Source organism: Lasiosphaeria miniovina (assembly GCF_030549165.1).
Source record: "Lasiosphaeria miniovina strain SMH2392-1A chromosome Unknown B0T26scaffold_9, whole genome shotgun sequence".
Classification (NCBI taxonomy): domain Eukaryota; kingdom Fungi; phylum Ascomycota; class Sordariomycetes; order Sordariales; family Lasiosphaeriaceae; genus Lasiosphaeria; species Lasiosphaeria miniovina.
The window spans coordinates 783,446-799,273 of NW_026848228.1; the positions used below are offsets into that span (position 1 = coordinate 783,446).

The following is a 15,828-nucleotide window of genomic DNA, read 5'->3' on the forward strand; positions in this document are numbered from 1 at the left end:
CTTATCAGCAGAATGCCATGCAGCGATGTCGATGAACACGGCATCTTTTCGGGTTCGCCTCCCCAGTCCCCAGGTTCTCAGCTGGCGTCGAGATCGCGGCGGCGTCCAAAAGGGAAGTCTGGAGAAAAAGCAAAACGCTGAGAGGCGGCAAAGCCCAATCATCCCGCATACCGCTACTCAGCCACCGCCCACACCGCCCCTGGTCGTGTTGGAAGTTTGAACCGGCCTCACCCACATTTTCGCTCTCGCTTTGCACGGGGCTTGCACTTGCATGGGGCAGGTCTGGGGAATGATAGCCGCACCCTATGGAGGATGACCGCTGCACAACGCGCTCACCCTCGCACAGCCTGGGGCGGGAAGAAGACTCACCCTCTCACAAGAAAAGCCAACACGGGCTGCGCCTGCCTGCCTGCCCAGTCCGTCTTGTTCTGTCTGTGTCGATGTCTATTGCCTTGCCTTGCCTACCTAGCTATTCGTACCTAAGGAGGTATTCGTAGTTGGCTCCCGGCTGCACTGCGCTTTACACTTGCGCGCCCAGGCAGGCAGGCAGGCAAAGCAAACCTGAGCAGAATGCGGTTGCGCGTCCAACTGTGCCGTGTCTAGTGTCTTTCGTCCCACGCCTCTGAGAGACACCTCACCTGTACTTTGGGGACCTTGATCGACCGACTCGTATCATTTTTCCATGCTGTGGTTCCTTTTCATACATAGAATCACCCCAAGAAATGGGTACGGCTGGTGATGGCAAGTGTGAAGTGGATGTATGGATGTGACGCCGATGTCGAACTAGAACCAAAAAACCGACTTGGAAAACTAAGGCGTCACATCAGAGCCACCAGATCGACCGACTGCAGACTTCATCTCTGTCTGTGCCGAGCCCTGGGCTGTCTCGCTGTCTTGTGTTTTTCGGGCGACAAGTGATGTGATCAGTTCCTCTAAAACACCCCACGCTTGGCTCCTTACTGCCTTCCTCTTTCCGTACCCTCTCGGAAAGCCCCCCCCCCCGCCTGCCCCGTCTCCGCACAGAGTATGGCTCCAGGCCTCCTTCTCCGGAATAGGTACGAAGTACCTTCATGGCAAAGTTAGGTGAATAAGGGAATTGATAATTGTGGAAGGCAGACAACTCCTCGCTGCTCTGGCTGGGATCGCATGGTTGAGCCTGGCCGCCTGTGCTGCACTGTAAATTTGCAATAGAGTATGGCCTGAAGCCCTCAACCGACTCGGCGCAAGCCCAGCACCTTGCCCAGCGCGTCTCCAGCAGTTGCACAGTGCCCACCGGCGGAATTTGCAACAGACCCCCCTCTCCCCCCCCACAGTGGAGGGGGCGGCTGCAGGGCTCTTCCTTCAGTGCGGCAGGTACTCCGTACCGCGACAAAGGTACGGTACCTTTTGGGCTAGGAAGGTCCACGTACCGCTGACAATTTTTTCTTTTCCCCGAGATCCCCCCTTCCACCCCCCCCCCCCTTCCATCCCGCTGGCTGCCTTCCCTCGCTGAGTCGCTACCCTACGTGCCTACCGACTCCCCCATCCGTCGCCCCCCTTCCTTTCGCTCCACTCCACATGCCTGCTAGAAGTCAACCTTGTACCCCATGTCAGCCGGGCCTCGAGCCATTTAAAACCAGTGCGGCTTCCCCCCAAACCACGCTTCGAGCCTCCGCAACTTCCCCATACTACCCAAGGTTCTAAGGTTCCCCAACAACGCCCACACCTGATATTCAAACCAAAAGCATCCACAGACTCAGTGCCCCAACGGCCCGCGCTACATCTCGTCCCAAATAAAAACAAGAAGTCTTTGGCCGACCTTGCTGGAGCGCCCCCCGGGTTTGCGGATAAAGCAGGCGCTCGCTGTCAGCCTCGAAAAATTTCTGCGTCTCGCGGCTGCGTGCATCGAGTGCAGCTCAATTGGAAATATCAAGGTCAACAAACAGCAATCGGGGCCAGGCTCCAACTGGACGGTCGATCACATGCAACGCGCACAGTCAGCGGTTGATTTTTCCAACCTGCTGAACCCCGAGGTTGTGTCGGAGAGCGATCAGGACTCGCCAACTCTGCTGAAGACTGGCGACGACATGGCCGCTGCGGTTGGCATGATCCGCCCAAACGGGCCTCTGCCAGGAGGGATGCCCGCTGAAACGACCAACGAGCTCCCCCGCCCCTACAAGTGCCCGCTGTGCGACAAGGCATTCCACCGCCTTGAACACCAGACCAGGCACATCCGGACGCACACGGGCGAGAAGCCTCACGGCTGCCAGTTTCCCGGATGTAGTAAGAAATTCTCGCGGTCCGACGAGCTGACGCGCCACTCAAGGATACACAGCAACCCCAACTCGAGGAGAGGGAACAAGGGCCATCAGCAGCACCCCGGAATGGGTTTGCAGCCAGATATGATGCCGCCCCCGCCCGCTCCCAAGGCCATCCGCTCGGCGCCTCCTACCGCCCTGTCTTCCCCTAACGTTTCTCCTCCCCACTACAGCTCGTACAACTTTCACGGGTCCTCTTTGAACCCCTATAGCCACAGCCGTAGCGCCCTCGGGAGCCAGAGCGGCCCGGATATGGCCCTGTTGGCGAGAGCTGCCGGCCAGGTGGAGAGAGATAACATGCCCGGCCCCCACCACCACTACGCCCCCCAGAGGCCTCACCCGTACTATGCCAACGCGGTGCACCACTCGCGCGGCCACTTGCCCGGACTCCAGGCGTACCACATGTCCAGATCGCACTCTCACGACGACCACGACGACCACTACGCCCATGCGTACAGACACGCCAAGAGATCAAGACCCAACTCGCCCAACTCGACGGCTCCTTCATCCCCAACCTTCTCGCATGACTCGCTCTCGCCTACACCAGACCATACGCCACTCGCAACTCCAGCCCACTCGCCTCGCCTTCGTCCGTACGCTGGCTATGAGCTGCCGCCATTTAGGAGTCTCTCTCTGCAGCAGCACACGCCTGCACTGGCCCCCCTTGAGCCGCAGCCAGAGGGGCAGTTCTCGCTTAACCAGGCGCCACCTCAAGTGACACCCAGGAGCACCGGAATGTCGTTGACAGACATTATGAGCCGGCCAGACGGCACACAACGGAAGCTTCCTGTTCCCCAGATGCCCAAAGTGGCTGTTCACGACTTGCTAGCGCCGAGCGATGGATATAACGGGAGCGGTCGGAGTTCGTCCTCCAACAGCATCTCTGGAGGCGATTTAGTGGAGCGGATGTGACAATAAAGCGCGCGGCTAGTTTTACGAACCGACAAGTTCGGACCTCTTAACGATATGAGTGAATGACAACCCTGGGCTATAGAGGATACAACAATACTTGGCGTTTTGAACGGGTTCCTTGGATGGATGGATGGATGGGACACAGCTCATCATTTCTCCTTAATAGCAGCCAACGACAACGGACTGGCTTGCAGATGAACATCTGGCACGGCTGAGCGGACTTTTGGCACCATATTTTCAAGCGCATAGACATCTCACCACTTTCCTCTCAGTTTCTTTTGGCGGAAATAGACTTCTCTTCTCCGACACGGTCACCTTCTGGGCTTTCCGAGATCACGACAGAGCGACCTTGTTTCTGTCGCCTTGACTTCTCGCGAATGGAATGATTGGGGGAGCGTGGGGGTATACGTGTGGGCAACGGCGGTCTAGGTCGATATTCCGAAGACGCTAACTATAACAGACACTACACAACGTCGCCAAGCAACTATCCATTTTTCTCTCTTCCTCTCTTTGTGTGTATCAGGGATTGGAAAACCCTGTAGACGGACGGACAGCCAGCGGAAATACTGGCAGGTGGATCTGGGCACACGGTCTTGCAAGGAAGCTTGGGCAAAGACGGATACGGCGGCTTTTTGATTATTTTATTTTGCCTCAGTCGTCAATTTGTTTTGCTGTATTTTTTCATTTGTTCATTTTCTTACAACTAATTTGGAGGCTTCCTCCCATTCTTTGTTAATTTCTATATTTTGTCTCCTAGCTTCAGTGAAGTGTTCTCTGCCAGCTTCTATGTTGTGCTTGAGAGGATACGACTACAGAAAAAAGATATTGGTAGTGTTTTTGAGGGTTTATGGGGGGGATGGTTATTGGAGGTGGAGATTGGGAAAAGTATCACACTATTGCCTTTCCAAAGGCCCTCACGCTGGGGACATCAAAAAAATGGCTCCCATGCAACAAACAAACTTCTTGGTTCCTAAACGTTGGACTGTGTGGTGCATTGTGTCTCTCGCATTTTGCCTAGGTCTCGAGGTGTGACAACAACTTCTAGGTTGGCACAAACATGAACAGGGCCTATCAGGTCTGTAACTTTGTTCTGCGTGAACTGAACTGCATTGCACTTTTTTTGCGCATGGCCCCCACGAGGCACACACACACTCTCTCACACAAGACGACCACCACCACGGAGTATTATAGTCTGGGGGGGGGGGGGGGAATACATGAAAGAAGAGACAGGAAAAACTCTGTCGTCGTGTCCCAACGGGAAAAATCCTTCATCCATTCCTTTTCTCTCTTTGGGTTCTTTCCTTCTTCCCCAGACAATATGATGCGGCACGTACGGATTCCAAGAACAACCATAAGATGACAAGAAGGATTGCCCCCCCGGTCCCTTTTCCCCCTTCTCCTTCTCTGTGCCGCACGCTGCTGGAGGGATAATGTCCCGTTGGTTAGGGGGCAGGATAACTACCCAGATTGGCTTAGCCGGTTACTTTTTGCCCTTCCTAGGTCGTTTGTCTTCTCCGTGCTACCGAATATGATGTAGCGCTTGGCTGGCCGGCAAACCGCCATCGATTTCTCGTTAATTTTGAATTTCCTTCTTGTTCTTCTCCTCCCTTGACCCCCCTCTCTTGCTGTTACGCAATATTTACATTGTATCCTAGCTATATTGGTTAGGGGGAGGGGTGTTGACATGGCAGTGCCATACGTACGGGCCCTTTTTTGTTATTTTAATTCTGTATTTGCCAAGGGCCCTTGTCCTCGCCGGCCCAGCTCCCCGGTGGTGAGATAGGTATGTAGATATGGAAAGAGTTCCAATGGCACTGGGAAAAAAAGAAAAGAAAATGAAAAAGAGCTCACGCTCCACAACGTCGGATGGGCATTGGACAGCGTACGAAGTACGGAAATCTCCCTTCTCTCAACCTACCTCCATAAGCTCATCAACAATAAAGGTTCAGCCGCATCAAGGAGAAATAATTGCGTATGTTCAATAGACATGACGACAGGCTCGTTGCAAGTTGTCTCTCTCTCGGCAGTCCCCGGAACCAGAACACAGCAGCGGCACTGCGCAATGAGACGCGCAAGCCCCAACAGATTACCTCTGTGACTAACAACCCGCACCAACCTTAACTAGGTAAATAAGCAGGATTGGATGGACAACGGCACCACACCCCGTACTCGGGAGGAACACTACAGCGCGCCATCGCAGCACAAACACAAATACGGACACAAACACATGGAACCACAACTAGCCAGCCCCATGGGGATACCCACCTTACCTTAGGGTAGGTAGGTTACTAGTAGTTTGGGGGAGAGGGAACTTTTACGTGCTACGGACGGAACAGCTGCACTTTTGCAAAAATGCATTTATTTTTTCTAATGGACTTGGTAATTCGAGTGAAGTGACAGCCTGATTGAGGTATCCGAACCTAGGCTGGCATCCAGGAAGGCTGGCGGCTGCTGCGCAATGTTGTGCTGTGTGCAGCAAAAGTAGTATGCAGTGGGTGCTGAGCTAATAAACTGGAAGTTGTTGGAGCAGGAGGGTGGGATGGGGGAAGACATATGCAACATGCAACAACGGCGGCGCCGAAATGCCAATGTGCATTCTCCCACTTTGACTAAGACTAACCTCCCCTTCACCGAGAGAATTCCCGGGTTCCCCCCAATGATAACAAATGTCACGATGGAGTCGTTTTGTGGGTGTGTGGCTGCGTGTTATCGATCAACGTGCGTTTTCGTCTGGTCCGGTGTTCCGACTCAGCCTCCCACATTTTCAGACGACAAGGGTGTGGGGAGGGATGGAAAAGGGGTTTGGCCGCGCGGGGCGGGGAGAGTTACGAAAAGAAAAGAAAAAAAAAACCATAAAAAAGCTGGGGTTGTACGGAGTACGGAGCATGGATAAGAAAGCGAGAAATTTACAAACATACCAAGAAGAAGAAGGTCCTTTGGCGACGGGGGTGGAGATCACGTCAGCTAAAGTATTCATTTTTTTTTTCCCTGGGGGGCAGGGGGGGGGGGGGGGGGGGTGTGGTAAAACCTCGTGAGCTTCAGAAAGGAAACCTTGCTCCCTCCTTTCCTTCCATGTGGGCAGCTAAGGACTTGTTTGGCCTGGTCTTTTCTGACCCCAGGAAAATCTGCCGCCGCCGCTGCCGCCTCCGCCGCACACTATCACCCGATATCCAATCCGACCGACGGTGCGATCTGTGGGGTGACGGCGTACTAAAAATCTGGGGGCGATGCCGGGGAAGGGAGGAACCTGAAGGAAGGAGGATTTGGAGGGTAAGCGATAGGGCAGATAACGTAGCGCTTTAGCGCGCGCCGCTTCCCTCTCCCTTCCCCCAACCAATCTACCACAGGCAGAAAAGGCGTCGGGCGTGTCCCAGGGGGCCAGAAAGTACCTTTTTGCCTAGTGTTGACGTTGATCTCTTCCCCGGGGTTAGAGCCAGGAACCAATAGTAAAGACGGGCTGGGGTTAGCAAGCAGAACGACATATTTCGGACTTCGAATGTACCACTCGAGATATATGACACCCATTATCAGGCACAGCACAGCAGGCCGCCAATATATCAACCAGGCAAGCCACCCTTAATAAGGTGAACAGCATCTTGATGAGTGTACTTCATACCTTGGCTTGGCAGCCTTCGTCTCCGGCTTCGGTTCTAATGTTTCTTTCATACCGAAAGTGTGAGGTGTGCTTGGCTAGTTGGATGGACGCACTGTGTCCTTCTGCATTTATTACGCACAACTAACAAGACAGCTCTTGTTGATGCGTGGCTTGACTCCCCACGACAAGCGCGGCGGGGAAAGATATGACAAACACTTCATCTTTCGCAAGATGGGGGGCTTAAGGGAGGGAGTAACAACCCCGGAATTTAGCCCGCGCACTAGACTTTGCTGGTGGTACAGTACATATCAACAGGTGGGCGACCTGTACTATGTGTGATCTTGAGGCGGCGCGACTGGTTCAGGATTCGGGAGGGGATCGGTGAACTCAAAAGAGGCACCCGTGGTGCCAACGCCCGTGCCAACGCCAGTCGATTCATTCCGAAAGATGGGCGCAGATGTCGCAGCCTCTCACCGCAACTTCGGGAGTCGGAAGCAGAGATCAAGCGCACGTCTCGGGCTGTGGTTGGGTGGACAAGAGAAATATCCAGAGAATGAAACGGTGATGTGCGAATGGATGGGCGGGCGGTTGGGCGAATGGGAGGCCGGACGGGCTGAGTTGATGAACAAGAGCGTCTTTGTTGCAGCGGTGATGCAATGGGCGAGTTCTCAGATCATCGATCTCCACAGTTCCATGGGTGATCCAGGGCCCGAATGTTTCTAACGTGGGGTCGACTGGTCTCTAATGGGCTGGATCGCCTTGGCTGCTGCGGCACTGGGCCGCTGGCAGCAGTGGGCGGCCATTTCACTTTTCCCCTCCCTGCATTTTGCAGCATGTCCTCGGCGGAGGCTCTCGGGCGTCGTGCCCTGGTGCAATACACACGCACTCACGTACACTCGCACACTCGCATGCTCGCATGCTCGCACACTCTGGTTGCCGAATGCCTAGGTACAGCCTGTCACTGTGACCCGGGACGACAGATACGAGCAACAGCCCTTTTTGGTCATATCTGACCTCTCACATGGAGTGAGACGCAATTTCATCATCCCACCCAGCAAACCCTAGCCAGAGACGCGCCGGAACGCTTAGGTGGCGGTCGCCGTGAAACAGCGTCTCTCCGGGGTCAACCCCGGGTTCTGATAGGGCGGTTCCCCACCCCCCAGATATGAGTGGATTTTCAGGAAAGATGGGACGAAAGGATTCCAGGGAGTGACGCAGAGCCATGGCGGCCCGCGTAAGAGCCCCCTGGGCATCCTGGCCAGGGAATGGTGCACTCTCATGCCTCGTCTCCCATTTGACAGCCAACCAGCCTTGGGAGTCGAAAAGGTGATGTCCAGGTGGGGGCAGAAACGGATGGACGGTCCAGTCCAAAACACAGCATCGAAGAACCTGGGAGCGAGAGATGTGGGCAATGCGCAAGCAAAGGAGCGGGGCTCGAGAGCCCGCACATACATGTCGAAGGTATGGTACGGAGCGACGCGTTTGGATGCGTCGCATTGCCTCCTGTTTCGATGGAGTGGGGGATCCAGGTGCATCGAGCCCAAACCGTCCGCCGCAAGCTCTGGGAGCGCGAACCGCGACGTTCTCTTTGAGGCGAGCGAATCTGCATATGCATTAGGTTGGACCATTCCCCGAATTCGGCTAATGAATCAAGAGTAGGATATCCTCGATTTTGAAGGAACTATGTGTATTAGAACTACACGTGTAGACACAGGTACGGTAAGAGCAACAGACAAGCCGGGAAGGAGGTGTGCTGCGTCACGGTCGATCACGTAGAGTTTTGGCTTGCGCGTCTGCCGGATCCAGAAGGAAGGATTGTCGGCCAGGTGTCGTTTCTGGACGCCTTCTCGTTGCAATAAGACGAGGGGCCCCGCAAGAAGCGAACGACCCCCACGCCCCACGGGGTTTCTGAGCTTAAAACAAATCCCAGCCAAGCTTTCCGAGCCAGGGGGCTTTGGAGCCAGGCCAGACTGCCAGGGCACCCAGGCGAGCCAGGGGTGCAACCCCGCAATCTTGCTCAGTACGTCCAGACTCCAGACTGAGGAGGAGCATTCCAACGTCGAATGAGTCCGGTTTCTGCCTGCTGTTTGATGAGTTCCTTCTTTTCGTCGACGCCGTCACACAACCTTACCTGAGGTGACTGGAACCCCGTAAATGCGAGGAGAAAAGGAGGAGGCACAAGCATCAAATTAGGTCCGTGACTCCGGCCTCTCCACTTGCCTTTGTTTGAACGCGTACGTACCTACGATTCACCCCGTATTCACTTCAGTGCTGGAAATCTAGAGGACCTGTATGCAATGCATCGGGTGTGTCGGCGTCGGGCCACAAGACGGGTTTTGGAGAAGGTGCGAGCTGGAGCCGACGTAAGCCACAGTTTGGGACAGCCAACGGTCGATCACCTCCGATGATGTGCCTGCCTGAAGCGTTCCCTAGTGCTGCACCGAGCGAGACGACGTCGTATCGGCCATCCCAACTCAGATCATTGTCGCGAACTACACTACACCGCACCGCACCGCAGACCACACCACATCACCTGCCTTGCCTCTCGCTCTTCACGATTGCCCAGTCCGTCCCAAAAATCCGAGTTTGGCGGTTCTCGTTGCTGCGCGTCGCTAAATATGGAAGGTTGTCAATAACCAGCGACTTTGCCGGTGAAACCACCACTACCTACACGAGGGCAAATGACAGGCAAGCAACGGCCTCGACGATGCCGATGCCAATGCCCTTGATTCGGAAAAGGGGCCAAATCGAAAGGCTTGCGCAGCAAAGCTGCCCTAGGCCCACAGTCCGGCGCCCGGTTCTTTACTGTGTCGGTCGGTTCCATGGATTCGATTCAGTGGCTACGGATACGCCTGGCTCAACCAGATTCTCCCGAGCTTATCCAAGGCACTCCCACGCAAATGGCTCACTCGTAGCTTGGGTCATTCACTCTTCCGTATAGTGCTAGTGGCAATCAACTGACGGTCGTCAGTCTCGTGTGCCTAGTCAGTCCCATCCTCTTGGTTCGTGGTTCGCCAGGCTCCGTCTCGTGCTTCCCCGGCGTTGCGTGCAGGAAAACCCCCCCAGTCTCCAGCCTGTCCATTTTCAAGGCGGGCTCCAACGTTGTCGATGCTTCCCTGTCTGAAACAGGTCCGACGACCTTCTTGCTTCGGTAGAAGGCGGGGGAGCCGTTCATGTCAGGTCAGTCTGGGACTTTGGGTCAGCCCTTTTTTTGCCTTTGGGATCCGCGTCCGACCCAGTGCGGTCACCGTCTCTGGCTGGCCCATAACGTACAGGACATCGTGCCGTCGGCTGCCTTTCCTTGTTCGGCTCCAGACACCCAGGCGAATCCCGCCACCGGATCACAGCTTCCGATTGAGCGCTGCTTCACGCCACGGCATCCTAGTCCCGTTGCGCTCGCTTGCTCCCTTGGCTGACGGGCCGTCTCCATTCCCCGCTGTCAACACCATCTCTTCGCGATCAAGTGCAGCGAAGGTGGTGTCGATGCCGCCGTGCACAGTGTGTTGGATAGATTGGCAATTGGTCGGCTGGGACTGGCAGCGGCCACGCAGGCACGTGTACTTTACTGGCCCGTTTTCTCTCAACGTCTTGCCAGTCTCAAGACCTGCATCCGGCTCGCTCGTACCTCTTTTCTCGCTGCACTCTTCCGAAGCAATCTGGTGCTCCCGAGCCCTAAACGATGGGGGGTGTGCCATGGTGATCATCCTATCAGTCCACTCTCCCCAACGAATTGGATATTCGTTTCTCAATGAAGTCGAGTGTGGGGGACCAGCATGCCTTATCACGCCGGCCGAGGGTTTGATATTAATTGATTGATTGCTTTTGCACCGGGAACTTCAAACTCTTAATAGACGCCTCTGCGACGCACCTCCGCTACCCTACGAGTCCCAACAGCGGGTGGTTCAGGCTATAATGCATGTCTGCTATTAGATACCGTCGACAGCCAGACTTGGCGCCCCAGGCCGAAGCCCTGTGGCGGCGTTGGTCGAAAGTGTTATCCAAGCGCCATGGTGATCTCGGCATGGCCCTGTCGGTTTGGGCAGCCCCAACGCTTCGTTCAGGTACGGCAAGGTGCCGCGAAGTACGGTGAGGCAGTCGTTTTGCAGCGCGATTCGCTCAGAATCAACACAATTGCCAATGCCGGTGGGGGTTGACCCACTCCCCTATCTTGTCTGGACTCGATTATCATTGCTACCGCCAGTCTCGGCTGGCCTACGATGTTGACAATCTTTGGATCCCTCCAGGCCAGACTTTGCCTCGTAGGTATTCCCTCGCCGCTGTTAGTTACGCTTTGACAAGAAGATATACTATGCGGCACGCTCAGTAATAGCAATCTCCGAAACAGATGTTCCGGGGAGCACTAGCCCGGTGCCGCTGAGAGGGTATGTTCTGGACTTCTATGGTGAATATCTGATTCGTCTTTATTTTTCTCAGTCGGTTCAACTAGATAGAGTGGCTGATCTCACATCCGATTCATTCTTGGGCACTTTACAGTGGCCGATCCGATGGCCCACCAGACTTATCCGACAGACCGGGCTGTTGTTTGAGCTGGATACGAGTCACTCCACCGCCGCCATGGGTGGTGATTAAATTAACTTCCAAATCTCCTGAACCTGCATGGGCTATCAAGAACAACGGCTTCTCTCGGGTAGTACCAAGGAGTGCCCAGCTTACCTCAATATGGTGGAGCGGTCAGGCTCGCGGTTAAATCTGAGTAACCGGAGAGCCGGGAGGCAACTCGCTGACCGGTATATTGCTACCCCTAAAGACCCCTGACATTCTTCTTATCTTTTATATTCCACCGTTCTCGGTCTTGCCTCTGGTCACCCCTTTGGATGCTGTTCTAATTCTATCGTGACGTCAGCCCGCGATACGTTGTTGAACCAAATGCTATACTGTGGCCGGTATTATGGCATCTTCAAATAGCTAGGTAAACATCACCATTCAGGGAGGTTGCTTCAACGACACACACCTATCTGAGTTGCTGAGTGAGACCATGTGTCTGTGTCTGGCCATTGACACAATGCTGACAAGCGAAGTGCTTTGCACTTTTTTCTTGCTTTCAGAAGACTTCCATGAGCTACGACGTTGCGTGAGCTCTAGGCATGGCAGGAGGCGCGGTGTCCCGCGTTAGCTTCAGCCCCCTTCCTACCGTCCGGAGGAAACCTGCAGCAACGGCACAATGCGTCTGTAGGCGTCTCTTCTGGGAGCGACCCCGCGCCTAAATTGTCCGCTATGCCTCGTCTCCATGCTCAAGATGGTTTGTATGTGGTCTAGAAGCTTCAATCCGCGGAGGCAAAGATGAAGAGGGAAGGACAGTTCTCGTTGTACGCTGGGCGTCGACTCATACGAGGCGTGCGCTGGCATAGGGTAAGTGTAGAGATGCCTAGATTGTCGCCTGCTACATGCCTCTCCATGTCAACGCCACCCCCCTCCCTCCCGAGAGAGTTATGAGTTAATATTGAGGCTCAATCAACGAACACATGTTTCTGTATTGCACTCTCGTAGTAGCTCAATTAGCGGCAACTCCATCCCGGAATGAAGTCCTATATTGTAGGCCGCTTATAACAATCTGGCAGCGGCTGCGCGGAATTGCTCATGCAGCTCGAGCACTTGCTGGATCTCTTTCTGTCTGCTGCCGGTATGCCGCCGCCACTAAGCTGCAAAAGCATATTCGAGCAGCGTCTGTGGATTTGAACTGAAAGATCAGATGGAGAGAAGCACAGGGGCGGGAGGAAAATAAAGTCTCCTGTTGTGCAACCCACAGCGTGCCGCTTTGACAGATGGCGAAGGATTCTACCAATTTCTACAATTTACGTTGTTTTCTTTGGGGTTTGTTGTTTACTTCACCCCCTCCAACGGAAATACCCCCGGACCTTCCAATGGCGGGAAAAAAAAAGGAAACCGGTCAGGACACGGAGACCGGCGAGGATGGACGACGGACGCGTACGTACATGCGATCCCGTCCTTCTAGATCCACACAGACGCTCTCACAGGCGTCTATACGGGCGGGAAGTCTGAGAGGGAGGGGCAGGAGACAGGCAAGGGCAAGGCCAAGAAATACCGACACCCGAGCCGAGAAAAGACGGGGTTTGGCTTGGTCGTTATTTGTCCTGCGTTTCGGTCCGCATAGGCGAGGCGAGGGACGGCCCAACCGCCCGTTTCGAGACGCCTGCATGCTCACCGACCCAAGTCGGTGAGCGGCTCTTTTGCATCTTGGTGTGGTGGATGGCGTCTGTTTTGCGAGTGTTCCTTGGTTTTCCTTTGCGCGTCACAGCAAAAAAAGCAAACCGACGGACCAGCCCGCTTTCACTCCGCCCTCTCTATCTACTATGTAACGGCGCCCGCGATGCTCCCTCGAGAGGGCAATCCATGGAACCTCGCTGGTTTTTCTCTCTGCTCGACTGGCTGCAGAGCCCGCAGGTCGCCATTCACCCTCCCTTCCCCCCTCTCCCGTCGTCAGCCTAGTCAAGTCCAGTCCAGTCCCCAGCGAGAATCTTATCGCCGCTTTGGTTTTTTTTTTTTGAGAGGGGGAGGAACTGATGCAGGAGAATATGCATGGCTGGCTGGGCGGAGATGCGAAAAGAAGTATGGATGTCTGAACATACATGCCCTGTGGACCCCTTTTCCTGCTTGGCCTCGCTCTGTCCTGCTGCCTGTCTCCTGGTTCCAGACGAGGAGCTTTGTGGAAGAGGGGGATGAAGGTCCAGGCTTCAATCTGAAGCATCACCCTCTCCCCCTCTTTCGCTTCGCATTCTCCCGAGCGAGCGAGCTCAGCAAGCGACGGGCACAGAGAAGCCGAGGCGGCCTGAGCTCTCTCTGCCCACCTAGAAACAAGAGAATGCTTCCCCTATCTGTTAGTCTGATCGTTCGTTTCGAGAGAGCCCATAGCGTTGCGTTGTTGCGTTGCGTTGCGTCCCGTTGGCTTGCCTTCCCCACTTCCCTTTCCACGCCCTACCCGGGCCGAGGGCGCAGGGGTCTCTGCCATGCCGAAGTGGAAGAGAAGGGTTCTTTGAATTCTTCGTTCTTCGTCCTTTCGTGATCCTGCCTGGCTGCTGATCATGCTCTACCTCGAGTTGGTTCTCCAAAGTGCCTGCTATTATTGTACATGGTGTACGTACATAGTGCCAAGATTGAAATGCGGTCCCCTCCCCCAGTTCCCCTGGCCGTCCGTCCCGACCTAGTGCCCTATGGCGGGAGGCGATTAATCACTCGCCGTCTCCGAGCAACGCTGTGGGATATGGTGTTGTGTAGGTATTAAAGAAGGAACATTACGATGCGGACTCCTATGAATTCATATTGCGCGGATGGGGGTAGGGGACGGTCCCCTACGCGCAAGCGTGCATATGTGCCTTCTGTGTTGCAGACAGCCATCTAGACCTACTCGGCTGTAGATGATATGTCATAATGTGTGCGGATACTAGCTACCTGCAGCCGGGTGCGAGCGAACCTGCCTTGTTCTGAAGCGGTCACGACATGAACCCGATGCTTGGCTTCCCGTCCCTCCCTCCACTACTATATCTATCATTATCTCTCTACCTGTTCTGGCGTGAGTTTGGTTCTGTGTTTGCCGAGGAGGTAGGAGCTTAGGCTGGTCTTGTTATGGTTCGTTCGTCGATTGGCAGTGGGTGATGGATGGATACACAGCATGAGCAGAAGCATGAGCAGAAGCATGAGCAGAAGCATGAGCAGAAGCATGAGCAGAAGCATGAGTAGCAGCAGTAGCAGTAGCAGAAGCAGCCAAGAGTGGCGAGAATCTGCGTTTGGCTACTGCCCATACACCAACCTCGTCTTGTCACTGCTTGGCAAGCCGCAGTTGTCTATCCCTCTGCATTTCTCAAGGTATTGGAGGAGGCCGCGATCGCATGGCTGGTCGATGGGCCAGTGGGGCGTATAGCTTTTCCTTTTCCACATCGAAGAGAAGGCACAAAGATGGCATTATGGGTTGGTTGCCTGGACTTATCGGCGGCGTGGGTAAAAGAGGACTGGGCAAACAGACACTGTGCACCTCTTGGCTGGTTGTTGTCTGACTGTCCTGAAACATACAGACGGCCAAGCAGGACGTGTGTGCAAGCTTGGATCATCTTGTCTAGACTATACCAAGGAAAGGAGGTATAGTATAGTGGTAAGTCGGTCTAACTCTCGACCAGTCTGGCCCCGTCCGTCCGTCCGCCTGTCCGCCCGCCCGCCCGCTTGTCTGTTAGGTCCTATCCAATGCAGCGTCTTCCGTTCCACGGAACCAAGGCCGCTCACTGAGCGCTCTCGATTCAGTTGGTCTTGCAGCTCGACCCGAGTTTACTCGTGGCTCCTTGTGCCTCTGAAGGACCATCAGCTCCAAAATGCAGCTTCTCTTCTCTTGTGGCATCTGTCTATGGGAGTTTGTGTCGGGTAAATATAGTCGGTTAGTCAGTGGCACGGCGGTCAGGAGGGCCGAATGGGCACCGTAGGGCGCTGGAGTTTGGGATCGAGGCAGTTGGTGGTTGCTGTTGTTTTTAACCTCGACCTCTCTCCAATCGATGCCCCTATCACATGCTGCTTAGTGAGTCTGTTGCACCATGAGACAGATCATGTGCGTGTATATGTGGTGCAATCATGGCTGCTGCAGAAGGCATGGCGGCGGCGCATGTTATGGGCTCTGTATCTTTATCAGTATGGGGGTTAGACGTGAAGACAGCCAGCCAGGCATGGCCCCCAACAAAGAGAATCTCTAAAGATAGGGGATACTATCTTTGACTCTCCCTCTACGTGCGCGTGAACTGCGTAGATGTGAGCCGGAAGCCAAGCTAACGAGTGTGGTTCTTTTCACATATCGCCTCCCATCGCTGCCACGCCCAACCCCATCCGTTCTCTATTCCCCCTCCTCGTCGGGGAGGAGTGCAACACACACAGATCCAGCTGCAACATCGGGGGCGGGAGCAAGTCGTTCCCCGAGCCCCGGTTCCAGACAAAAGTCGGAGAGCTCGCTTGCAACGGGAAGGAAAGGAAATGACAAAGTCACTGGTTCATGGTGAGAACAGGAAATCT

General features: G+C 54.8%; 2 protein-coding genes across 2 annotated transcripts; one reads left to right on the top strand and one right to left on the bottom strand.

Moving 5' to 3' along the window:
- Positions 1-1,026: 1,026 nt before the first annotated feature.
- On the top strand, positions 1,027-3,209 carry B0T26DRAFT_681903 (uncharacterized protein; the record flags this gene model as incomplete). The annotated part of the gene is made up of 4 exons (XM_060440699.1): positions 1,027-1,055; position 1,192; positions 1,354-1,374; positions 1,725-3,209. 4 exons carry the CDS (start codon positions 1,027-1,029, stop codon positions 3,207-3,209), a joined length of 1,536 nt encoding a protein of 511 aa, XP_060289461.1.
- A 6,936-nt stretch (positions 3,210-10,145) lies between these two features.
- B0T26DRAFT_757781 (uncharacterized protein) lies at positions 10,146-10,499 on the bottom strand (the record flags this gene model as incomplete). Its single annotated transcript, XM_060446305.1, has 1 exon — positions 10,146-10,499. The coding sequence occupies one exon, from the start codon at positions 10,497-10,499 to the stop codon at positions 10,146-10,148; it is 354 nt and encodes a 117-aa protein (XP_060289462.1).
- Between the last annotated feature and the right edge of the window lie 5,329 nt (positions 10,500-15,828).